Source organism: Cynocephalus volans, chromosome 10 (genome assembly GCF_027409185.1).
Source record: "Cynocephalus volans isolate mCynVol1 chromosome 10, mCynVol1.pri, whole genome shotgun sequence".
NCBI lineage: Eukaryota > Metazoa > Chordata > Mammalia > Dermoptera > Cynocephalidae > Cynocephalus > Cynocephalus volans.
Window position 1 is genome coordinate 99,741,660 of NC_084469.1, and position 26,795 is coordinate 99,768,454.

Here is a 26,795-nt window from a genome sequence, read left to right on the forward strand (position 1 = left end):
CTATGGTCATTTATCTAGAAAGTCCTAGGAATTTAACTGCTGGACTAATCAAGATTAATCTATAAAAAGAGCACCTTTCTCATGTTCTAGCAAGGAGCTTTTGGAAATAAAGGATAAAACAAGTCCTTTTTGCAATACAAGAAAAACTCTTGAACATTAATGAATCATCATAACAAAGCTAGCCAGGCACAGAAAGAGAAATACTGCATGTCCCCACTCATAAGTGGGAGCCGAGAGCGAGAAGGAAAGAAGGAAAGAAATGCTGAACTTTCAGAAGGAAAACAGAACTGTGGTTACTAGAAGTGGGAAAGGGGGAGGGGGAGAGGGTTAGTAAGAAATTTGTTACTGGACACAAAGAATGATTTACATTTTGTGATGACAAATAGGCTAATTGTCTGATTTGATCATCACACATTGTACACAGGTATTGATATTCAACTCTGTACCTCACAAATATGTATAATCAATTATGTTTCAATAAAAAAAGAATAATCATAACAAAAATATGGACAAGGCTATGAAATAACTAATTTCTGAATAAGTAAAGACATGAAATGAGTTCCCAAAAAGAATACTCAGCATTTTAAACAGGTTAATTCTTCCCACATTAGTTTTTAAACCCAATGCTGTAGTGAGTGAATCCTTATAATCTTATGTTGTCTTGGCCTTTTGAATGTAAGTTAAACTTGCTTATACCACAAGCAGGGCTCAGCTACCCTTGACAGTTTCCAGTTCTACACCTCCTTTCAGTTCCTCCATGTGGTCAATCCAGATTTCTACTTTATATAACTTCCTTCCAGTTGTCACCTCTCTATAGGACACAGCTAGATACAGCCTACTTGACTGGACCCACTGACCTCACAGCCTTCATGGACCATGCAGATATGCCACAGTGACCACCTCTCAGTCACAGCGTGACTTCCTGGAAAACTCCCCTTGAAGAATCTGTTTGGACAACACCCTGGCTCCCAATAAAGGCATTGTCCCACTCTATCTTTTCCTTTCATATACCCCCTGACATCTGTGTGTGTGTGTGTGTGTGTGTGTGTGTGTGTGTGTGTGCGCTGTTTGGGTGGTCTGTGTACCTTCCAGACCTGTAAGTAATAAAATCTTTATTTCCATCTTGTGTCTCTCCTGGTCACTGACGTGGAGCTCTCCAACTTAAAGATCATAAATTAAAACAAGTGTCATCCGAATAAAAATTCTAAGTTGATTTTTAATAGAGTTTTTAAAATTGTGGTAAAACATACATAACATAAAGTTTACTATCTTAACCATTTTAAAGTGTACAATTTAGTGGCATTAAGTACATTTATATTGTTATACAATCATCACCACTATCCATTTCCAGAACTTTTCATCTTTCCAAACTGAACCTCTGTCCCTATTGAACACCAAATCTCCATTTTTCCCTCTCTCCAGCCCCTGGCTTGTACTCAGCATTCTACTTCCAGTCTCTATAAAGTTCTTTGGGGATACCATATAAGTGCAATTGTAAAAAGGTTTTCTTGAGTCTTTTCATACTTTTTATTTTGTAATAGTTTTAGATTTACAGATGAGTTGCAAAGATAGAAAATTCTCTTTACTTGGTCTCCTTTAATGCTAAGGTCTTTCATTACCATGGCACACTTGACAAAATTATTAACTGAAGTACAGTATGCATTCCGATTTTACTAGTTTTTCTCCTAGTGTTCCTTTTTCGTGACAGGATCTCATCCGGGACTCCACGTTGCATTACTAATTCATACATTTGAATTTGCTAGGGCTGCTGTAACAAAGTCTCACAGACTCAGTGGCTTAGACAACAAATTTATTTTCTCACTGTTGCAGAGGCTGGAAGTCCAAGATCAAGCTGTTGGCAGGATTGGCTTCTTCTTGGCTCATAGACAGCTGTTTTCTCGCTGTGTCTTTCTTGTGTGTGTGCATGTCCACATTTCCCCTTTTTATAAGGACACCAGTCACACTGAATTAGAATCCACGCTAATGACCTTATTTTAACTTAATCAGCTCTGTAAAGGCCCTGCTTCAAAATACAGTCACATTCTGAAGTACTGGGGGTAGGACTTCAACGTATAAAATTGGGGGGCATGGAGGGGACACAATTGAGCCCATAACAGTCATCATGCTTCTTAGTCTCCTCCAAACTAGGACAGGTTCCTGATCTTTCCGTGTCTTTCATAAGGTTGACAGTTTTAAAGAGTATTAATCAGGCATTGCATTGAATGGTCTGATTTTTTTTTTTTTTTTTAGTGTTTTCTCATAATTATATTGAGGTATGGTCTGGGGGAGAAGAATATCACAAAGGTGAGATGCTGTATTAGTCTGTTGCTGTTACTTATAACAAAATACTTGGAACTGGGTTATTTGCAAAGAAAATGATATTTACTGCTTACTGTTTTGGAGGCTGGGAAGTCCAAAGTCCAGGCAACACCTCTGGTCCTGGTGGTGACTACAGTGATTCAGGGTATCACATTTTGAAATGGCAGAGCAGAGAGAGAATAACCTCCTCATTCACTCTCCTTTTAAGGCCCTACAAACCACACCCACGACCACCATTTTTAATCCATTCACTATGGCATAGTCCTACAATCTAATCACCTCTTTAGGGCCCCAGCTTTCAGTTACCATAACAGGATTCATAATTCAGTCCACTACAGATGCCTTTCAAATCATATTGTTTTGGGGGTTGGTGGGGGGAGTGTCTACAATATCCACATAACCATGGCTATCATCAGCAATATTAACTTTGTACTATAGAGTCACTATTTTTTCCCTTCACATACTCCCTTCTAAGCATCCCCAACAAGGCTGATATTGCTCCCAAAGGGGCAAAAACTGATTCTTTGTGAGACAAGAAAAAAAAAAAACTTAGCTATCACAATGCCTTGTTGCCCTCCAAAGCTTAGCCCTAATTAAAAAACAAATAAACAAAACCCCACATATTCTCTAAGATTTAATTTGGCAGAACAACTAGGAGCAATGTCTATAAAGGCTCCTTGGTATTGCTTTATTCCTAGGAAGTGATCCACTATGTCCAGCCCCACTCAGAGGAATATAAAAACATGTGTGAACATATGTTAAAATCACCATGGTGATTCATAAATATTAGACAATGTGGGGGGAGATATTCTGAGGTTATGCAAACATGCTGTTTTTTCTAAAAGTCTCACACTAATTAGAGCATTTGTCTTTGGATCTTGCCTGTAGCAATTAATGGTAATTTCCCATTGCCTCAGTTCCTTTTACATTTATTAATTGGAATCATTCTGTAAGGAAGACCAGATTTCTCTTTCTTTCCTTCTTTCTTTCTTTCTTTCTTTCTTTCTTTCTTTCTTTCTTTCTTTCTTTCTTTCTTTCTTTCTTTCTTTCTTTCTTTCTTTCTTTCTTTCTCTCTCTCTCTCTCTCTCTCTATCTTTTTTTCTTTCTTTCTCTCTCTCTCTCTCTCTCTCTCTCTCTCTGTTTTTCTCTTTCTCTCTTTCTTTCTTTCTTTTGGTGGCTGGCCAGTACAACACTTGAACCCTGGAGCTTGGTGTTATCAGCACCATGGCTCTAACCAACTGAGCTAATGGGCCAGCCCCAGATAGATTTTTAAAATAAACTTTAGTTATTAGACCAGCTTTAAATCCACAGCAAAATGGAGAGGAAGATGGAGAGAGTTCCCATACATGTCCTCCCCACGCTTCACCCCCTACTCAACCTCCCCCACTATAAACATCCAGCACCACAGTGGTACATTTGTCACAATGGATGAACCTACATTGACACATCATTATCACCCAAAGTCCATAGATTACATTACAGTTCACTCTCGGTGTAGTAAATTCCACAGGTCTGGACCAATGTAAAATGACATGTATCTACCATTACAATATTATAGAGAGAAGTTTTACTGCCCTAAAAATCCTCTGTGCTTGGCCTATTCACAAATAGATTTTTAAAATTCTATTGAAGGATTGTGGAACAAACTTCAAGCAAACATGACAAATTCATTATTTGGAATGTAATAAAGAGCTTACAAGCAGGGACAGTAACCTCTTGAGATCAGAAAACGAGGAGAGAGGAAGCTTTACTTTCACTGTACAGATTGGTGTGTTTTGGTTCCATGTGCATGGACAACTACTCAAAAAGTAAATGGAAACCTTCAAAGCCATAGTAATTTTTTAAAAATCACCTAAAAAAATTGCCTAAGAATAGCCAAGAACATTTTGATAGAGAGGAAGCATGCCTGGTAGAATTGAAAATATATTTTAAACTTGGCTTGGGTTTCCCCAGAAGCACAGCCTGAGACAAGGATTTGGATGGAAATAGTTCATCTGGGAGAAGATTCCAAGAAGCACCCGTGAAGGAGGGGGAGAGTGAATAGGCAAAGGTACGGAAATGCGCAGGGCAAAAAAGAGGTGGGGGAAGGGTTGTGTGGAGCGTTCCTGTCGTCTGATTGCTCTACACTCCCCTCACCTTGGTGTGTTCACACACCAGAAACTCATCAAATCTCCTTGTTTCAGAGTTTTTATAGAGACAAACATTCACCCCTGTAACCCTGGAGATCAGTGGCTGCTGCTGAAATTTCCAACTCTCTAACCACCTATTTGGTCTTTCTGGTGATTAACGAATCCTGAGGCTATTTAGTATTAGCATAAACTCAGGTGTGGTCAAAGGGGCTCCTTACAAATAACCAAATACATCTATCACTCGGGAATCAGGACAAAGACCAACTATAATTTATGATGATGATGCCACAGGAAGGAAACAGGAGTGGGCAGAGGGAGAAGCCAGCAGAGGTCTGAAGGCAGCCACGGCTCACCCCGTGGGGAGCTCTGAGACCAGAATGGTCCTTCACAGGTCTCTCGTGTTGTGCCAACATGAACAAACCTTAATCCCACTGTCCCAGTGTGAGCTGTGCCAAGAAGGAACATGACTTTGAGTGAGGCAGCTCTCAGCAGCTGAGTCTATCCCTGAAGCGACCGATGGGTAACAGCTGCCTTCCCACAGAACTCCCAGCCACTAGGATGACATGTCCTTTCTTGAAGGTGGATCTGGGTGGCAAACCCCAGAGTCCACCATGTCACCAAGGGAGAAGGAAGCTGAGGTACTTATACACCAAATGTTCAACAGTCATTGGTTGATGGGGGGAATTAATTCCCTAGGGCATCCAGCTGGCAGGATGAGCTCCAGCAACCAGAGAAAGTTCCCAGTTAAAGGGATGCAGGGGGTGGCAGGTGGAAGGTGAGCAGAGGGAAGGAAGGAATGCATGGATGGGAAAAAGTCCCAGGGGACATGGCAGCTACACATAACAATCCGTACAGTCTAATCTTGGCAAAGAAAAGAGAGTAGATTAAGGGAACACACCAAGCCCCTGAATGTGTCTCACACCAGGTCACTTTACTAGGCTCCAAGGGAGGACCAGAACCACGGCCTCTAAGCCAAGTGGAACCGTGAAGCATCAGAGGAAGGAGAAAACTGGACTATTCTCTGGACTGGTTTTAATGACCCCATGTGTTGCCCTCTGCAGGCCCTGAGTGGTAGAGGGCTCAGAGGATTGACAGCGTTTCTTCCTTGTCCTGCTCAGTCAATGCTGTCACAGCAGGGCAGCCTGGGGGATCCCAGCAGCCTTTAGTTCTGGACTCAGTTGTGCACAGAGCTAGAAGCTGCTAGCCTATCACTCTCCTCAGCTGGACCTGTCTCCATTGGAAATTCTCAGAGTCCCCAGATCCACAAGATGGAAGGAGGAAACTTTGGGAGTGCAGGGTGAATTCAGATCAAAAGTCCCCAGTTGACAAAGCCCACTGATCTCCAGGGGGATGGGGGTGGGTATTTATCTCTACAAAAACTCTGAAACAAGGAGATTTGATGAGTTTATTTGGATTCAGATCAAAAGTCCCCAGTTGGCAAAGCAGGATGAGGAAGGAACACTGTCCAAATTCCCTGGCCAGGTGGAAATCTTTTAGCGCTGGAACTGACCAGTCCCCCAATCCTTCTGTGCCACCCATGTCCCCATGTGAGTTCAGCCATCCTCCACACTTTTTCAACGTCCTGGCCTTTCTTTTGCTGGGATTTCTGCCTGCAAATCCCTTTCTTCCCAGTTCCACCCAATGAAATTCCATTGTCCCTGGGAAGTCCATCTTCTCTGGGATGTAATTCCTGAACACCTCATCCAATGACACCAGGCCCTGGGTGCCCAGGGTGGAAGAGACCTACTCATCTGATGTGGGCAGCCCCTCTCCCACCTGCCCCAGGGTCTTGTCTCAGGCTGCCTGTCATCTCCACAATGGGGTGACAGTCGTCTCACAAAACAGGGCCACCACTGCAGTATCTCAGCACAGTCCCTCTCCCCAAGGACAAACCTGGCTCCTTAAACACATCAGCTGTCACTCCTCCATTAATCGCTCCATTACATCACTGGTCACTGTGCCCACCTACACCAGAATGAGGAAGTCCCAGGGGTAAGGACCCATTTCTGTGTCCCCAGCACCCTCTGAGCCAGGCCCCATGCCAGGGGCTGTGCAGGTCACAGTACTGAGTGGGAAACTGCCTCTACCTCCTGGCCCAGTGCAGGTTACCCACTGGGTTGGGGGCATCATAGGATCAAGAAATCACCACAGAGGTCAGGTGTCACTCACAGGGATTATACCTGAATCTCTGGGATAAAGTCAAGAAGAGCTCACCAGTGCCAGGAGCCTAGATTCATTTTTCAAACATTTATTGATGCTCCCTGAGGCTCCCAGGAAGACAGCTCCCAGTCTTGTGGGAAACACAGAAGAACCCTATAGCTCCATCCCTCAGTCCCCTGACTAGGGCAAAGAGAGAGGTGGCCTCAGATCCCTGGGACCTATGCGAGTGTATTCTGGAGTGGTGGAAGTTAGGGTAAGTCCGCGTGTGGGGGGTGGGGAATGTGCTGAGGTTGGAGAGGAGGTCCCTGAGCACAGGCACTGGACAGGGTGAGCTGGGCCGAGGGGTTGTCAGTAGTGGTGGAAGGGGACAAAATCTTCGGCAATGGGCGCTGGAAGGCACGAGGATGGGCTGCACCTGAGACGCTAAGTGAGGCCGTGGGCGTGGCTCGGGGACACTGGGCGGGATCAGCAGCTGCGCCTCTTCTCACAAATCCAGCTCATCTTTTCCTCACACGGTGCATCGTTCCACAGCCCCGTGTCAAGCATCATGACGCAGTCCTCTTGCCCTCGAGAGTCATTGGGCTCCCCCAAATTCCAGTAACTGCAGTGGTTGAGTGAGATGTTGAGGCTTCCTTCCCAGGTCTCCCCTATTTATTGCTTGCGTTTATCTTATACACTCTGAGTGTTTATCTTGTGCATGCACCTGAAATACAACTTTTTAATGCCCAGAATATAACCCTCAGCCAGTTCCTGGGTCCTAGCCTGTCCACCCCCAAGAATCTAGCCCAAGCCAAGTAAGTAGTCATGGAGATCTGGCCAAAGCACTCTTCCCAGGGTCTAACCTGTCCTCATCCCCAAGTCTCGCCAGGAGCCCTTCACTCACCTGAAGCTGACTGGGACTCCATCCACCCACTGGTGGTTCTGATTCTGGCCAGGAGAGCGCACAGCCTTCAGACCCAGCCAGTAACCATCGCCACGTGTATCCCGACTCAGGAAGCCCTGGAAGAAGAGGAGATCTGAGCCGAGGAAGTCCGCCCCTACCTGACCCCTCAGGTGAACTCCACCTCCCTGTGCGCACCTGTTCATCCAGGCCCCCAATGATCACCAGGTGCGCGCCGAAGCCCACGCAGTTGCGCTGCGCCTCCTCCCAGGTGGAAGCACTCCTGGAGAAAAGGTAGCAGGAGCCCTCGAAGGGCAGCCACGACGCGGCGCACTCCTCGCAGGAGCCTGCGGGTGGCGAGCATCAGAGAGGTGCGTGGCTACCGGGGGGTGCACACCGACAGAGTGCGGGGGGGGGGGACCAGAGCAAAATCAAAGGGAGGGCCGAGCGGATCCCAGAACCCCGAGGCCCATGGGCAGGGTCCCTTTGTGTCCTTCCCCGCCTCTTTTGCTCACTGTTCTGGAACCTGATGGCCTCCCGCGCCCGAAACAGCTCATTGCGGACGTTTTCGCGGTCCCTGCCCGCTTCAGCCAAGCCCTGAGTCACTGCGTGGTCAAGGGAGTCGAGGTTATTGCTGGGGTCAGACTTAGGAGCATGGAGCATCCCTGTCTCAGGTCAGTTCACCGTCAGTTCCAGGTTCAAGAACGACGTCAGGGTTAAGAACTGTTATAACTGGGTAGGTTCCAGGTGTGGCTGGGGTTAGGAATGGTAGTCAAGGTCAGAGGCCAGCGGTCGGGGTCAGGGACCAGGATCACAGAACAGGGTAGGGGTCCCGGCAGCAGCCAGGCCTCGAGGGTCTGGGTCACGTCCGGCACTCACCGCGTGTGCTCAGCTCTTCCAGGGCGCGCTCGTGCTGGATCAGTTTCTTCTGCGTCTCCACAAGCGCTGCGCGCGTGCTCTGCAGCTGTGCCTGCGTCCCCAAGCCTGGGAAGGGCAGCGGGCGCAGGAGGGGCGCGGAGACCGCGAAGATGGGGCGGGATTTATGAGACCAGCCAGCCACGCCCCCACCCGCCGTAAGCCCCGCCCCCGGGCCGCCTCTCATCCCGCCCACAAGCCCACCCCCAGCCACAAGGCTCGGGATGGAACCCCTCTCACAGCGGCTATTGCAGGCCCTGATGTCCTCCTCCAAGGTACCGATCACCGCCGTCTGCTTGGAGACTGGAAGGATACCCCGCGCGCGCGCACACTCCCGGTCACACGGGGAAGTACAAGGGACAACCTTCCCCACTATGCAGCCAGCCGCGAAGACCGTAAGGTCCCCACCTCCCCACTACCCTGTCTCCCGGGTCCCAGGCACTCCCGCCGCGCACACCCCGGGGGCCCAGGTGCCACCGCGCGGCACGCACCGTTTGTCCTCAGCTGGTCCTGGCTGCCGAGAAGCGCCCCGCGCTCCGTGGAGGCTGCGGAGAGAGGCTGCTGCAGGCGCCGCCGGGGGACTCCGGAACCCTCCCCTGGCTTAGGGGCTGCGGGGTCCCCCGTCTTGGGACCCACAGAGGGGCAGGCAGGCGTACAGCACAGGCAATGCTCACACATCGATAAAGAGAAACACACAGAGACGTGCACACCCACGCATGCCCTCACGTGTACACACGTGGGCGTGCACACAGCCCGGAGATGTACACGCACTCTGTTCACACGTGCTCACACTCAGACCCAGGCAGTTGTGCACGACCGACCCAGCTGGTGCGCCCTGAAGGGAGCAGGTTTGTGTCCCCAGGAGGGCCACACACAACCTCTCCCCATTAAGGGGTCACTCACCTCTGGACAACAGGATGCTCAGAATGAGAGCCCACAGGACTGTGGTGACCAGGACAGCCAGGGCCAGGAGAAGGGGTCTCTGCCTGCAGTGCTCCCAGCCTCCGCGGTGCCCTGGGAGAACATCGAGGGACTGCTGGATACCCCAGGATTGAGCCCGGGATGCTTAGGTTCCTCCCAGAAAACGGAGCCTCAGAAACGTTAAGTAACCTGTCCACAGTCACACAGGCTTTATGTGGCACAGGTGGAATTTGGATCCAGGTCCAACTGGCTCTGTGTCCTGTGGTGTCTGTCCTGCCACCACTACCTGGACCCCTTCTGGCTCTTCCCCTCCCCTCCCTCATCAAACCCTGGTCAGGGGGGCAGAAAGAGACCCAGGGAGCCTGTGAGGCATTCCCATTGCTCATGCATACCTCCAGGAACCTCCTGGGGCCCGCTGCTAAACTTGCTGTGCTTGGAGGTGGTCATGACAGTGCCGGCGTCCAGCCCTGGGCAGGGATGTAAATCTAGCCCCCACCAGTACTGGCCCCACCCACTCTTCCTTTTTTCCCTCCCCGTTCTTTGACTCAATTCCAGTAAAAGGAACCACTGAGCCATCATAGGGCTGGGGGTAGGGATTGGGGGCAGTTTCAGCTTCCCTGTCCTGCAGCTGCAGCTACATGCCCAGCTGGTGCTGGTGGCTTCTCTTTGCAGCTTGGCCCCCATCTCCTGTAGGCCTGCGGCTGGGCCTCCTCCTGATATGGACGTACTGAATCTGGTCAATTTCTGAGCCCTGCTGTTTCCTGAGAAAGCCCCCTCAGGCGTGGCCACCAGGACAGTTCATCTTCCCTCCTCAAGGCCCCTGCAGGTGCCTGCCAGAGGCTGGGTCTGACCCTGACCTTAATTTGGTCCCTTTGCAGCAGAAGGCAGGAAGAGATGTTTGCGGGGTGGTGCTCAGCTAAGCTGCTGGACTCTACTACTGGGTGGGTGGGAGGTTGGGGGTGTGTGTAGTATGAGCTCCTAGAAGCCTCACCTTCTCCTCTGTGAAAAGGGGGACAGTGGCAGGGGCTCCCTCACAGGGATGCTGTGATGAAGAAGTGAGGTTATGCATGTCAAACCCAGCAGCATCTCAGGCACGTGAAACACTAATGTTCATGCATCCTTTCAACAAGTGTCGAACACTTACCATATGCCAGACGCTGATCTGGGATCTGGGGCTGCATCAGTGAACAAAATAAGCAAATCCCTTCCTCTTTGGTGCTGACATTCCATTGGGGAACACAGGGGGACAGACCCCATGCTAAACGTAATAAACATAATTTTAAAAGTGTGGTGTATAGCACAGTGTTTAAACCAGGGCCAATTATGCCCTCTAGGGGACAGTAGGCAGTGCCAGAGATATTCTTGGTTGTCACAACTTTGGATGTGCGTGTGTGTGTGTGTGTGTGTGTGTTCATGGCATCTAGTGGGTAGATGCCAGGGGTCCTGCTCAAAACCCTGTAATGCACAGGATGGCTCCTCACAGCAGAGGATCCTGCCCCCAATGTTAATAGTGCCAAGGGTGAGAACCCTAATATAGTATATTAAAAAGTCATAAGTACTATGGAAAAATGAAAGGAAGAAAAAGTCAAGTAGGACAAAGGGTTTGGGAGGGCTGGAGCTTGGTCATTCAGCAGTAGGTATGGTGGAAGGTGAGGAAGCCACGGAATGCCTTGTTGAGAATGTAAAATGTTGTTTTATGAAGCACTTAGTAGGTTGTTTCAGTCCCTCTTGTAAACACAACACATCTTCCTGATCCTCTCAACCCCTTCAGAAAAATACCTACAGTTTTTAGAAAATGTTACTTGATGCCAATTTTCCTTCCTTGTTCCAAGAAGGAATTCGGAAGAAATTTATAAAAAAATAAAATGAAAAGACAAGAAGATTTTTAAAAAATGGAAGACAGAGGAGAAATGGGGGTAGAGAAGGGAACATGAATCTAAGAGACAAGGTGTGTACACAAGACTCAGACCAGAGCACAGACTCTCGGTCATGTATCTCCTTGCTTGATTTCAGCAGGGAGTAAGGACAGACACCTTGAGATGTGCAACCAAGTTTTCTAGAAGAATCTCTGGGATGGAACATGTAGAACTAAGTCCTCATGGAACTTTCCAGAAAGACAGGAGCAATATTCTGCCATGGGGGCTTCATGTCCAGGCAGTTCTAGTAAAAGCAGACTGGCTTTACCTGACAGCAGATGGCTGTCACCACTGATGGGTGTTTTTAGCATGTTTCAAGCAACCGTGAGTTTTAATGTATACTTGGAGGTACCTGTTACTGGTGAGCTCTCTCTCTCTCTCTCTCTCTCTCTCTCTCTTACACACACACACACACACACACACACACACACACACACACACACACACACACACTATAATAATTTTCAGTAGCAGGCTCAATTATTTCCTTTAGAAATGAACTTGATCCTCTGAACACAGGTGACTGAGACCGCTTGGTCTTAGAGACCCCATGCACATTGTTTTTAACAAGAAAGATTTGTGTTGATTTATTTTTCACATATATTTAAATTAAAAACTTTTGTTGAACTATTATTGACCTACAATAAACTGTACATATTTAAAGGTACAATCTGATGAGTTCTGACATATATATGTATCTGTAAAACTATCCCCACAACCCAAATAGTGAATGTGTCCATCTCTCCCCTAAGTTATTTTGGGCTCATTTGTAATCCCTCCTCCTCTAATCCCTGGAACCCACTGATCTGCTTTCTGTCATTAGATTAGTTTGTATTTTCTAGAATTCTGTATAAATGAAATCATACAGTTTGTAGCCTTTTGAGGCTGGCTTCTTTCTTCACTCAGCATAATTATTTTGAGATTCATCTGTGTCATTTTGTGTATCAATAGTTTATCCCTTTTCATTGTGGAATAGCAGTATTTCATTGCATAGATGTACCAGAGTTCATGCATTCACCCGTTGATAGATGTTGGGGTTGTTTCCATTTTTTGGCTATGAAAAATAAAGCTACTATTCACACTCAGGTACAAGTGTGTGGACATATGCTTTTATTTTCTTAGGTAAATACCTGTAAGTGGACAAATAGGTCATATTGTAGTCGTGTGTTTCATTTTTCAAGAAACTGACAAACTTTTCCAAAGTGGTTGTACCATTTTATTTTCCCACCAGCAATGTCTGAAAGTTCCAGATCCCCTGCATTATGGCCAACACTTGCTTGGGAGGAAATGCAGCAAAAATAATGTAGCAATTAGAATAACTTTAAGAAAACATTATATGTGCTTGTACTGCAATGAATTTAAAAATATGAAAGAAACAGTTTTTTTTAACAAAACATAAGCCCAAGTAAAAATAGAAAGTCTAAACAGAAAATAATCAACAAGAGATTAGAAAGGTCCTTGAAGAACTAACATTTTAAAAAGGCACCTGGCCCAAGTAGTAATATCATCCCTCCCTGATTCCTACATTCCTGGTTTTATACTGCTTCTGGCTCTTCAGTTTGGGTGACCATTTTGGACTCTCCTGTTGGCTGGATAGATCTTAGTTTGTCTTCTACCCTTTTTGTATCTTTGTTTACTCTTATGAATTCCAGCAACCCCTCTAGCCTCAATGATGTGCAATAGGCAGGCTCCAACTCTAAAGAAACTTGCCACTGACAGCTGGGCTAGACCCAATCCCTCTTTTCCTCCACCTGCACAATGGGAAGGGATTAGGACCAGGAAGAACACAAGGCTGGTGTTATCACCACACTGTTGAGCACGGTATGTGAGATCCTAGCGAAAGGTATAAGACATGAAAAGAGAGTAGGTGTAAATATTAGAAGCAAAGAGAGAAAACCATTATTATTTTAAGATAATATGATCACCTACTGTAGTGGATTGAATTATGTCTCCCCAAAACTCATTGAAGCTTGAATTGTCCCCCAAGTTTTATGTATTAGAAACTTAGCCCCCACTGTGACTGTGAAGAGGGTGGGAAATCCTATTATGGTAATTGAAAGGTGGAGCCTTGAAGAAATGATTGGATTGTAGGACCTCGCAGTAGTGAATGGATTAAAAATGGTGGTCAGGGGTGTGGTTCTGAGGGCTTTAAAAGAAGAGAGTCTGTCTGTCTCTCTGCTCTCTCTGTTTCCACCATCTTGCAATGTGAGACTCTTGGGTCACTGTCACCACCACCAGACGGACTTTAGATTTCCCAGCCTCAGAAACTGCAAGCAATAAATTTTGATTTTCTGTAGAAGTCACCCAATTTCAGGTATTCTGTTATAGCAACACAAAATGGACTAATACACCTACATAGAAGAATAAACAAAAACATTGCAACTCAGGAGTATTTAATGAAGTTATCGTCATACCAAAAGTAATAGAACAATAAAGTAAAAAGATAATGGAAAATAAGACATTTATAATAGCAACCAAAACTACTATGTATCTAAGAACCAACTCAATAAAGAATTCAAAAGATCTTAGCAGGGGAAAAAAAATTTAAATTATATTAGAGGATATTTTTTAAAGGATTTAGATAAATAGAGGAATCTAATATTCCCAGAAGTCAGATGAATGGACATGGTAAAGGTGCCCATTCTCCGCAATTTAATTTGTAAATTAAATTTACAAAATAAATCACAATTCTACATCAATTTTCTTGAGGATCTTAACAAATTTATCCTAAAATTCATGTGAGAAAGCACATTTTCATGGGTTGTAAGCCAACACTGTAAAAAAATTAAACACAAAGAGTCACCCTACCAGATAGTAACCTGTATTACAATAAAAAATTAATCTTTTTGAAACATAATTCTTTATTGAAACATAATTGATTGTACATATCTGTGAGGTACAGCATTGAATATCAATACCTGTGTGCAATATGTGATGCTTAAATCAGGATAATTAATATATTCAACATTACACAGTATAACCATTTTTTGTGGCCCTTTGCCAATTTCTTGCTAATTCCCGCCCACTTCCCCTTTCCCATCTCTGGTGGCCTTAGTTTTGTTCTCTCCTTTTTAGCTGCCACTTATGAGTGAGAATGTGCAGTATTTCTGTTTACAAAGAAAAATTAATTTAAAAATAGGACGATGTGGGTGCAGGAAGAGACAACCAGATTAAATAGAAATAAATTTGATATGACTAGATCACATAAAACACCATGTTGGGAAAACTGGTTCACGATATGGAGAAAAAATAAGTCAAACCCCTCCTTGACGCCATATGCAAAGGTGAGTTCAGATGTATCTCAGAGCTAAAGATAAAAGGCAAAACTGTTAGGCTAACTGAAAAAATTGTAGGCATATATCTTTGTGGTCCAGAGTTGTATTAAAAACTTCTTGAGGTTGATCCCAAAGCAAAGGAGAAAAAAAGAGGCATTTGACCTTATCAAAATTTTGAATCTCTGTCAAACCAAGGACAACACAGATAAACTTGACAGGCAGGTGCAGAGTGGGAGGAGATGGCTGCTACATATAAAACCAAAAAGTATGTACAGTATAAAGTATATAGCAGTGTTACTGTACTATATTGTGGCCTCAGTCCTGCTCACTTTCCAAAGAATGGGAGGGCCGTGCTTTTCATCCCAGATGTCCCCTTTTTCTGAGATGTAAGACTCATCTTGCCTTTGTCATCAGAAATGGAGCCTGCGTCAATAGGCGCTGACATCTGCCTTAGCAGCAGCACTTCACTGTGGCACAGAACTTTTTGGTGGGGCACGTCCTCCTTTTGTGGCTTTCGAGGTGCTCAGGGAGAGGAAATGATGAAACCACAGCATTGAGCAATCTCTGTCCTCAGCAGCCATCGGGATATATTCTTGGGAAAGGATTTAGATGAAATTGATTCATCAGTCCTTATGGAGGAGGGAGCATTAATTGTATGGGGGCTCAGGTCAGGTTTTCTGGAAGCAACAGCATTGGAACGGTGCCTTCAAGGACATGTTTAGTGTTGACAGAAAAAGGAAGGGCATGCCAGGCACAGGGCACAGCTGAGACAAAGGCAAGGGGACAGGAAAGTGGGTCTCTGTTGGATGCACCTGTGGCTGAGGTGGCCTTGGAGAACCAGGGCAGACCTGTCCAGCTTAGAGAGGAAGTCAGAGTGTAGCCCATCCCTTGTGCTGTCCCCAGAGCTCACAGCAGGGGTAGTGAGAGAGGAAGGGAGATCTCATATACAAGGCTGGCTGGAGACCTTTAATCTGTAGTGCTGGCCCAGGACAGGGAAGGACTTGTGTTTCTGGGGACTCAGGGGGATGGGAACCATGCCACCAGAGAATTTTAAGACAATATGATGAGTCCGGGAAGTACAGGGACTATGAGGAGCACTGGAGACACCTGACTGAGACTGGAGGACCATGGCAGGCTTCCTGGAGGAGGTGATGCCTGGAGAACCAGTCAGAATTTTTCCAGAGGATGTGGGTAGATGAAAGCATGTTCCCAACATGGTATCAGTACATGCAAAGATGAGAGAGTGAGGAAACAGGACTCTTTGGAGAAGCTGAGACTAATTTGGGGGCAATAATCTGGGGCTGGGGTATTGGCTGAGGCTGATCACATGAGAACCGAATAGCAGGTACAGGGGTATGGACTAACGTGGGAAGAAAGTGAAAATCACAGGATTCAGCTCTAACACCAGGACCGAGCTGTAGTTTCCATTCTCTGCAGAGATGAGGGGATCACTATAACCAGGGAACCCAGCTCCATGCAAAGGGCATGTTATGCTTTGGTTGTTGTTGTTAATTTGGGGTTTGCCTTTTTATTATGAAAAAGTTAAACATGAAAAGTTATGCCGAAAAAATAAAGAAAACTTCATGCCTTCTACTCAGCTTAATTAAGTTTTAACACCTTCACGTGTTTCAGATCCTCTTAAAATTAATGAATCATAGCAAAGAGAAGTCCCAGGAAGCCATATCTGATCCTGTTCTTCCCTTTCCTTTTCCAAGGCAACTACCCTCCCAAACTTGGTGTTCATCATATTTAAAAATATTTAGATTATGCATATACCCATAGACAATATGTTAGGTTGTTTTGCATATCTGGAAGTTTTATAAAAACGTTACCATGTGGGCTATATTCTTCAGCAACTTGTTTTTGTCCTCTGCACATTATAATAAGATATATCTATTCAACACTCATTGTTCCTTTAAAAGAAGATAAACATAAAAACAAAATACTTTAATAAGAAAGAACAGGATAAGCTGCCTTAATTTGATAAGGGACAATTTCCAGGAGCCTACAGTAATGTCTTATTTAATAGTGAAATATGAAAACCATTTTTGTTAAAGTTGGTAAAAAAATTAAGATGTCCACTGTGTAGTGGGTTGAATTGTGTTCCTCAAAATGATATGTTGAAGCCCTAACCTCTGGTACCTGTCAGTGTGACCTCATCTGGAAATAGAATTTTTGCAGATATAAGTTATGATGAAGTCATTAGAGTTGTCTCTAATCCAATATAACTATGTCCTTATAAGAAGACAAGAGACACTGAGGGAGACAAAGTGAAAGGGCATGAGGGGAGGAAGTCATGTGCTATGGGTTGAACGTGTCCCCAAAAGTTTGTTTTGAATACTTGATCCTCACTGTGACAGTATTAAGAGGGTGGGAAATCTGATTATGGTATTTGAAAGGTGGGTCCTTTGAGAGGTGATTGGATCATGAAGACTATGACCTCGTGAATGGGTCAATTCATTCATAAAGTAATGAATTAAAGGTTTAATGGGTTATTATGGGCCTAGACTGTTGGCTTTATAAGGAGAGCACATGAAAGAGCTCTTACCATTTTCACCATGTGACACTCTGCATTGCTGTAGAGAGTTGCCACCAAGAATGCACTCACCAGATGTGTTCAATGGACCTTGGACTTCCAAGACTCTAAAATTGCAATAAATAAATTTAATTTATTTATAAATTTGCCAATTTGGGTTATTCTGTTATAAGCAACAGAAAATGGACTAATACAGAAAACTGGTACCAAGAGTGGGGTGTTGCTAATAACAAATACCTGAAAATGTGGAAGAAGCTTTGGAACTGGGGAATGGGCAGAGGCTGGAAGAATTTGGAGAAGCAGACTAAAATAAACCAAAATTGCTGTGAATGGAGAATTAAGGGTGATTCTGGTGAGAGCTCAGAAGAAGACAAGAAGACCAGGGAAAGTTTAGAACTTCTTAGAGATTTGTTAAGTGGTGGGGACCACAATACTGATAGAAATATGGACAGTAAAGGCTATTCTGAGGATGTCTCAGATAGGAATGAGGAAGAGCTTATTGGAAAGTGGAGCAAAAAAAGAAAAAAAAAAGAACTTAGATGCATTATATCCATGTCCGAGGGTTTTATGGAATGTGGAACTTAAAAGTGATGAAAGAGGGCATTTGGTGGAAGAAATGTCTAAGTAGGAAAACATTCAGGAAGCTGCGTGGATACTTCTAACAGCCTGCTCTGAATTATAGCAACCAAGGTATGATGTAAAGGTAGAAATTATAATGAAAAGGAAAGCAGAACACTAAAAAAATTGGAACACTCTCAGCCTGGCCACTTAGAGTGAAAAAGCGTGTTTGGGAGAAAAAACCAAGAATGGAGCCAGCAACTACCTGCTAAGATTAGTTCAGAGGGAAGGGGTCATGGAGAGAATTGAGGAAAGACTTTGATGGCATTTCAGAGATCTTCAAGGCTGCCCCTCCCATCACAGGCCCTGAGGTTTTAGGGAACAGGTCCAAGACATCCTCCACAGGCTTGCTGCTGAGAGCTACGCTGGATGCCACTCCCAGCACCCCAGTTTCAGCCATGGCTAATTGCCCCCAGGTGCTGCTGGGCCCTCTGCTTTAGAAAATACAAGCTGGGAACCTTGGTGACATCCAAGTTGTGTTAAGTCTGCAGGCTCACAGAAGGCAAGAGCTGTGGAGGGATGGTAGCCTTCACCCAGATTTCAAAGAATGTAAGGAAAAGCCCAGGGTCCAGGAAGAGATTTGTCACAGGAGCAGAGTCACCACAGAGAGTCTCCACTAGAGCAATGTCAAGCAGAAATGTAGGGTTGGAGTTACAGCAGATAATGCCTATCAAGGCCATGGCTAGTGGAGTCACAGGAGCAGGACTGCCACGGAGACCCCAGAATTGTGGAGCTACCAGCATACAACACCAGCCTGGGAGAGCCAAAGTGTGGTAAGCCCAGGAAAGACACAGGGGCAGGGCTGCTTGAGACTTGGGGGCCAAATCCCCAGTCAAAACAACGTGCAGAAAATGCCAGACATGGAGTCAGGGGAGATTATTCTCCAGCTTCAAAATCACCACCTGCCCTGCTGGGTTTCTGACTTGATTTGGGCCGGTTATTCATTTCTTCTTTTCTGTTGCTCCCTTTTAGAATGGGAATAAGAATATGTACCCTATTCTTGTCCAACCATTGTATCTTGGAAGTAGATAACTTGTTTTGATTTCCCAGATGAAACTTGGGAATTTCAAGTTGGTGATGGGATGAGTTAAGACTTGGGGGGCCAGGGGGATGGAATGAATGTATTTATATATGAGAAGAACATACATTTGGGGGGCAGGCTTGGAATGCTATGGGTTAAATATGTCTCCTAAAAGCTCATATTTTGGAAAGTTGATTCTCACTGCAACAGCATTAAGAGGGTGGGGAATCCCATTGTGGTATTTTGACTTGGTGTTGTCAGCACCACGCTCACCCAGTGAGCAAACCGGCCATCCGTATATGGGATCCGAACCCGCGGCCTTGGTGTTATGAGCACCGCACTCTCCCGAGTGAGCCACAGGCCGGCCCCCCATTGTGGTATTTTGAAAGGTGGGGCCTTTGAGAGGTGATTGGATCATGAGGACTATGCTCTTGGGAAAGGATTAAGTGATGGGTTAATCGTTTAATGTGTTATTATGAGGTAGACTGGTAGCTTTAAAAGGAGAGCACATGAAAGCTCTCTTGCCATTCTCACCATGTGACACTGTGTCACTGTAGACAGTCACCACCGAGAAGAAGGCCCTCACCATATGTATTCTCTGGACCTTGGACTTCCCACCATCCAAATCTGTAAGAAATAAACTTTATTTCTTTTTAAATTAACCAGTTTAAGGTATTCTGTGATAAGCAACAGGAAACAAACAAATACACCATGTGACAACAGATGTGGAGGTTGGAGTGGTGTGTCTACCAGCCAAGGCATGGCAAGGATAGTGACAACCACCAGAAACTAGGAAGGGATAAGGAAGGATTCTACCCTACGGTTTCAAAGGAAACATGGTCCTGCTGACACCCCAATTTCAAACTTCTGGCCTCCAGTTCTGTGAGACAATGAATTTCTGTTGTTTGGAGCCACCCTCTTGGTGGTATTTTGTTAAAGCAGCCCTTGCAAATGGATACTGGTTTGATAAGGGTCAATTTCCATGACCCTACAGAAATGTCTCACTTAATAGTTAAATATTTATAACATCAAGGTAAAGGGTTCAGATTCCCATATTGGCCAGCTACCAAAAAAGAAAAAGAAAAGAAAAAGTTAAATAAGAGAATCATATTTGTTACATAAAGAACAACAAAAAATGGAGATGGCAGAATAGAGGTTCCCAGTGTCACTCTCTCCCACAAATCAACCAATTTACAACTATTAAAAAGCAATGAAAGTCAAGCTGGGGCTGCTAGAGCTCAGTGGAAGAGGAGGAGAGACCTATGGAGTGCATGAAGGTGGGAGATGCCACACTGAGAGAAAGAACCTCTCCGACTGTTTCGAGCCCAGGCCACTCAAAGGCTGGAGCTGCTGAGCACACAGAGCAAGAGCTGGCAAAAGCTGCAGCTGTGTGCTTTGAATGGAGTTGCTTGGAGGCAGCAGGGGAGAAGAGGGCCTTGGTGGCCCACAGGACAGCAAGACTACTAATAGGGTTCCCATGGACCCACATAGGAGTGAGGACTCACAACAACTGAAAGAAAGGAGCCACTCAGAGGCTGGTGAGTCACCATAAGGAAACAGTGTACAGCCTGTCCCATGGGAAGTGTTTGGACCAGGGGTGGTAGGGGAGACAGGCCCACCAGGAGAACACTGGGGCATGGCAAGGACAGCTGACTGGCACCCCAGTCAGTGTAGGACCACTCAGTGGAGACTGGTCAGGAATATAGAATTGCAGGGGTTGCAGTTTGCTGAAAAGACTCAGGCCAAGACCAGATATTCTATACAACCCAGGTGCACCAGATCTCATGAGTCCTGGAAGCACCTATAAAGTCAATCATTAAAACCTGAGCTGCACAAAAAGCCTTCCCCAGGGAATCAACAGCAAAGCAACAATTTAGCTCAACCACAGAGCTCAAGTTCTGGTCCCCACAGGAAGTTCTCCCATTTTAGAAGTAAGCAAAGGACAACGAATTAGTTCCAGCGCAGAGTTTAAGTGGTGGGAACAGCAAATAATCCAACACAGAACTGAAAGAAAAAATACCCACAGACCAGAGACAAAGTTTGATATTAACTAGAAAATGTCTCTCATCACCAAAGAACACCAAAGAGCAGCCAGGGAGGATGGGAAGGCTGGGGGCCTCAACCATGGCCCCCCAACACCTGCAACCAGCCCTGAGGGAGGGGGACCTAGGGCCTCAGCCACACCCCCCCACACCTGCAAACAACCCAGCGACAACCACCAAGCTGCTGCAGGAAGTGCTCCTGGCTCCCAAGCTGCAGGGGGGTCGGGGGGCAAGGGCTTCAGCCACACCCCTCTGACATCTGCACCCAGCCCAGCAATGACCAAGCCACCACTGGAAGCCCCCTGGTATCCTGTGCCAGAATGATGGAGGTGCCACAGACCTCAACTCCACCCCTCCTCCTTCCCCCACCCTATTTCCTTCCCCTTTCTCCTCTTCCCCTCCCCCCAACTGCTCCACATCATAGAATGTAAATAAAAAAGTAATATCAATAAATAAACGTTTAAAAAGAACAATAAAAAGATAGCTATTTTGCCAATGCAATTTAAAAAATGAAAAGAAATAAGACCTATAAATACTGGAAAAAATAGTCAAAGTCGACAATATTTCAAAGCCATGGTCACCTATCCAGAAAGTCCTGGGGACTTAACTGCTGGACTAATTAAAGGTTGCAGCAAGATTAATCTATAAAAGGATCAGTTTTCTTATGCTCTAACAATAAAGAGCATAAGAATTTCTCCTTGTAAATAAAGGAGAAAACAAATCCTTTTTACAATACAGCAAAAACTCTCAAATGTTGAAGATAATCATAACAAGAATAAAGAATTATAGCAAGAATATGGATAAATCATAACGAGGATCACGTTTAAACTTAACTAATATCTGAATAGACAAAAAAGAACACTCAGTATTTTAAACAGGTTAAATCTTCCCAAATTAATTTATAGATCCAACTCTGTAGTAAATTCTTATAATCTTATATTGCTTCAGCTTCCATGTTGAATATAAGTTAAACTTTCTTATACCACGAGCAGGGTTCAATCACCCTCAACACAATTTCCAGTTCTACACCTCCTTTCAGTTCCTCTATGTGGTCAGTCTGAATTTCTGCCTTATATAACTTCCTCCTGATGGTCACCTCCCTATGGAACAGCTAGATACAGCCTACTCGACTGTTCCTGCTGGACCCCACGCCCCACATGGACCATGCAGATATGTCACAGTGACCTCTTCCTAGAACTCATACCTGTTTGCTTTAAACCCACCAATTAAAACTCCCCTCAGGAATATGTTTCCCAGTAAAGGTGTTGGCCCACTGGTCTGTCTCTCCCCCTTTCCTTGTATTTTCAGATCTCTAGTGTGTACGGCCTCTGGGCATGCTGGGTACTCCCTGGGACCTGTGAGTAATGAAATCTTTATTTCCACCTTGTGTCTTTCCCAGTCATCGAAGGGGTGCTCTCCACCTTACACATAATTAATTACACTATATGCCATCCCAATATCAATCCTAAATTGAATTTTTGATAGAGTTTTTCTTTTTAATCATGGTAAAGTACACATAACATAAAATTCACCATTTTAATCATGCTTAATTGTACAGTTCAGTGGTATTAAGTACATTCACGTTGTTGTGCCTGGCAGACACCATTTTACTTCCTTTCTCTATAAATTCCTCCAGATCCCTCATATAAGTGGAATCTTAAATAATTTTGGAGGGGTATTTTTCAAACTTTTTGTTTTGAAATAGTTTTAGATTTACAGATGAGTTTCAAAGTTAGTACAAAGTTAAGTATATCCATAACTCGGCTTCTTCTAATGTTAATGTCTTACATGACCATGGTACATTTCTCAATATGAACAAATCAGTATTAGTTCTGCCAACATGGACCGAGGAAAGAAACCAGCCTTCAGTCACTGGAGCAGGCAGCTGCCAGCTTTTTGCAGATCCAGAAATTTTCCGTATTACACAGTACGTCGTTCCAGCCATTGCCTTTAAATTCTGCACAGTCTTCATCCCCGATATTGTTGGGCTCCCCATCATTCCAGTACTTCTTGAAACTGCAAATCCCATCCAGAATGTGAGCCTCTGCCCTGCCACAAACTCTGATCCATGTTCCTAGCTTCTGTTAGCTTGCTGCTTGAGTGTCTGCCCTGCATGCATATGGTGGACATGCCTTGTTCTGTACAACCCAATCGTATGTCTGTTACTTTGCCGTGGCCTCCTTCCTCCCATGTTGTAACCCCTCCTTGGCAGGAGTCCACCTCTTGGAGATGTGATTTTCAGATACAAACCAACCAATCTAGAGTGCACACCCCGAAGCAGCTGCCTAACTGGGGTCTTGCACTGTGAGCCACTGTCCACCTGCCCTAATCAACCCATGGCCGGGTACTAGACAACTGAGAGCGACCGCTATGCCCCACAGCCTGCTGAAACCACTCGAACTAGCCAATCCTAATTCTCCTTAACACGCCTCGCCCATTCCTTCCCACAGGAACCATAACAAAGGCTCTTGCTCAGTTTCCCTCCCTCTGACATAACCGACCTCGGTGCTTCCCCGTGTGGCCTCCCCGTGGGGGGATGTGTACTTCCTCTTCTGGGATCTGTGAGTATAACGATCTACCTTTTCAATGGCAATGGTCTCCTGAGCTGTTGGCCTTACTTTGCCTCAGACGTTCTATTAATACACTGTGTTCTAAACCACCCGCCCAGGCAGCAAGCTCCTCCTAAAGCTATGATGGTGGAATGTTAGGCACCTGCCATCCTATCTGAACGTGCGTGTGAACAACGCCTTCCTCAATCAGCAAAAGTCCCAGACTCTTAGGTCCAGGGGGCCTGGGAGTGGGAGAGGAGCCCCAGGCAAGGCTCAAGTCAACGTTTCCGAACCCCACAGCCACCCGATAGGATGTCCCCTTCTCCCCAGATCTACCTGCTCAGCAGAGGTGAACCATCCAGCCAGTGCCACGTGCCTTCATGTTTCAGGTCAGAGAGCCCCATCCAGGTGAGGCGCTGACTGTCAGAAGTCTGACTCTGTAGGAAGCTCTGGAGAAGAACAGGAGGCGTCAGGAGCAAGCTCTGCCCCCCTTTTTCTAGGCTCAGTGTGTCCCCGATCTCTTGGCAGGAAGTTCTGCTTTCAGTCTAACGTGGAGCTTCCTCAGGGACCGGCTCTGAGCCCCCACATGTGTGAACCCCTCTCACACCTGTATCCCGTGGTGCGGGTGTTCGGACTCGCAGACGTACGTGCACAGCTGGCCTCAGGCTCACACACTGGGGAGCACACTGCCTGCTTATCTGTCTTGCGTGTCCTGAACGTGTGCACACAAGTGTGCCCATGACTGAGTTCAATGTCCTGGACACAAGATGCACCAGGTTATGATGGCCGGTCATGCTCATCTTTGTTCAGCTCCGCGTTGAGTCACATCTCATTGATAGCTTGCAGTCAGCCATGGTGGGGATGTTTGCACCAGGGGAATTGGCAATACTGCACGTGACGACTCTCTCCTCCTGGGAGCTAGTGGCCAGCACACCACTGGGGTTGACGTACATGTGACATGTCCCCAAAGCATTCACACAGCTCAGATCTTCTCTGTGTCTCCTTTCAAGGTGCCGGGGACCCTCTCATTCATACTTTCTCCTCCCTTTCCTTTCAGGGCTCCCCACCAGGGGTACCTGCTCCTCTGCACTCTTGATCACGACCAGCTGGGCCCCCACTTCCTCGCAGGTGGTAACGGAGTCGTGCCAGTTGCGTTTGGACTTGGAGAAGAAGTAACAGTTTCCTTGGAAGAACGTCCAGTCCCAGGCACAGGGGCGGCACAGGCGGGCTGTTGGGGAAGGCGGGTCAGGGCTGGGACCCCAATCCAAATGCCCATATTTCTGCATCTGCCCCCTTCCAGGCTCCGGAGAGCCAGGGCCCTTCTTCGACACTACACCTTTGGGGTGGGGGGAGAAGGATTCTCCTGTTCCCTTCCTGAGACCCCCCCCCGCCCTCAGGAGAACCAGGAGACCTGGCCCCATCTCTCCAGAGTGGGAGACGTAAGAGGTTCAGCTTTGGAACTAAGACGGAAGGCAGGACGCTGCCTTCGTTGAGTGCCTACTGTGTACCTGACCCCTGCGAACACCAAGTGCAATAGTCACTGTCCCCTTGTGTTTCCATTTCACAGATGAATACACTGAGGCTCAGAGCGTTGGTGACTCCAGCGAAGTCACACCCCATGGAGACGCTCTCAGGCCCTAGGACTCCTGGTTCCCGCCACTCACCGACCCCAGCCTTCAGCTGAGTTAGTTCCTTGGACATCTCCTGCTTCCCCTGCTCCTGGGAGCTGGGGATCTTGGAGACTGTGCCAAGAGAAGAAGAAATCGCAATTATTAAGCATCGACTGTATACCATGCCCTGTCCTGGGCCCCCAGAAACATCATTACTGAGAGGCAAGGTCTTGGTTCATCCCGTTTGAAGATGTGGACAACTGGCACCCAGCGAAGGCAGCACCGGGACAGCAAGTGGAGCTGGGGTTCGTCCCTGCCCCTCCTCCTCCTGCTCCTTCCTTGCAGCAAGGTGGGGGAGGGGTAGTAGGAGAGGCTCCCCAGAAACCCTGGGGGACCTGATTCCAGCTTTGAGCCCCATCTCCCTCCCGGACCTGTCCTCCCCAGGCTGTGTCCACTGAGGAAGACCCAGCTCTTCAGAGCCTGCCCCTGACCTTGGATGAGGACGGCCAGCAGGAGAGCCGTGAAGAGTGTGAAGGAGAGAAGCTGCAGTATCATGGGGACATTGCTCAGGCACCCTGCAGGGAAGAGGATGAGCTGTTCCAGCAGGTCAGTGTCCCTGCCTAGCCTGACCCAGGGGCAGCCAGGCCCTTGCCTCCAGCTCCCTAGGACCCGGGGATAGCCAGGCCCCTGTTTCCAGCTTCCCAGGACCCGGGAGTCCAAGCCCCCAGCCCCAACCTCTCCGGGACCCAGGTATTTGGGAGAAGCTGTCCCCTGCCCCCTGTCCCCAACCCTGCTCTACCTGCAAAACTCTTGAGGCCACAAGTCTGTCGGAATCCAAAGTTTGGGAAAAATCTGATGCCACTTGTTATCAGGTCTTCCTGCTCTGAATGGGCAGAGCATTGACTCAGAGCCTGGGCAAGCTGAAGCCACACCTGGCCAGACCCTGTGCCCCTTCCCCAAGATCTCAGAGTCCCATCCATCCTCACCCTGGGGGTCCAGCTGCTGGGCCATTTGATCCTCCGAGTCACCCAGGTCCTCCGCTGTTCCTCAGTGTATGGGACTGCTTGGGACCGCAGCTCTTATTTCCGACTCCGTGATTTTCACTCTCTAAATCTACTCTTACTCAGGAAGAGAAACAGGAACTGGGTAGGGACATACCACCGGAAAAAGCTGGGGAGGGAGGGATCCATCTTCTGACACAGCATGGAATGGGCCAGACCTTCCAGAAATTTTGGGGAGGTGGGAGGGTGGTCTGGGCTTGACAGAGAGAAGGTCTGACCCACTCATGGCATGGCCGAGCTGTGAGATGCTTTTAGTGACATCCAGTAATGTGTAGTGTAAAGCTACTTTGTTATGCCTTCTCTACCCAGAGCACGGGTGGACAGGAAGTGTCCACAGTTTTCCTGGAAACATCATCCCATCTGACTTCCAGGCTTTGCTGCCTCATTTGCTGATGTGCTTAATATGTAGTGATTTCTGCTGACTTTGGAAGTAGGGGAGTTTAATCATAATTGCTTATGTTCATTTAATGCCTACTACAGTTGGGCACTTTTCTAACTGCTTTATATACTCATTCATTTAACATTCTTACCCTGTGGTAGGAAATGTGACCTCCATTTTACAGATGGGGGCGACAGAGGCTCAGAGAAATTAGGTAAATGGCCACACAGATGGTAAATGGTGGAGCTGTGATTCACAACCAGTCTGCCTTCACAGTTCCAACTGGAGTCACTCCTGTCCACCTCCGTCCTTCAATGTCCAGGACAGCTGGGGACCACAGTTGCTATTTCCCACCCCCACCATAACTAAAGAGAGTCTAATAGTGTCATTTAGAAAAAAAAAAAGTGTCCCCGTTAAAGTCAGGAAAAAGAATGAAAAGAAAATTGACAGACTGGGAGACAACG

General features: G+C 46.5%; 2 protein-coding genes across 2 annotated transcripts; both read right to left on the reverse strand.

Moving 5' to 3' along the window:
• Positions 1–6,748: 6,748 nt before the first annotated feature.
• LOC134388819 (C-type lectin domain family 4 member G-like) lies at positions 6,749–9,771 on the reverse strand. Its single transcript, XM_063112128.1, has 9 exons — positions 9,717–9,771; positions 9,307–9,417; positions 8,895–8,948; positions 8,644–8,706; positions 8,368–8,472; positions 8,004–8,093; positions 7,687–7,835; positions 7,492–7,607; positions 6,749–7,209 (listed from the first exon to the last, which is right to left on the reverse strand). Exons 1-9 carry the CDS (start codon positions 9,769–9,771, stop codon positions 7,074–7,076), a joined length of 879 nt encoding a protein of 292 aa, XP_062968198.1. The 3' UTR covers positions 6,749–7,073.
• Positions 9,772–22,597: 12,826 nt separating this feature from the next.
• On the reverse strand, positions 22,598–25,902 carry CD209 (CD209 molecule). The gene is made up of 7 exons (XM_063109993.1): positions 25,878–25,902; positions 25,691–25,774; positions 25,383–25,466; positions 24,946–25,023; positions 24,358–24,509; positions 23,618–23,730; positions 22,598–22,748 (listed from the first exon to the last, which is right to left on the reverse strand). The coding sequence occupies exons 1-7, from the start codon at positions 25,900–25,902 to the stop codon at positions 22,598–22,600; spliced, it is 687 nt and encodes a 228-aa protein (XP_062966063.1).
• Between the last annotated feature and the right edge of the window lie 893 nt (positions 25,903–26,795).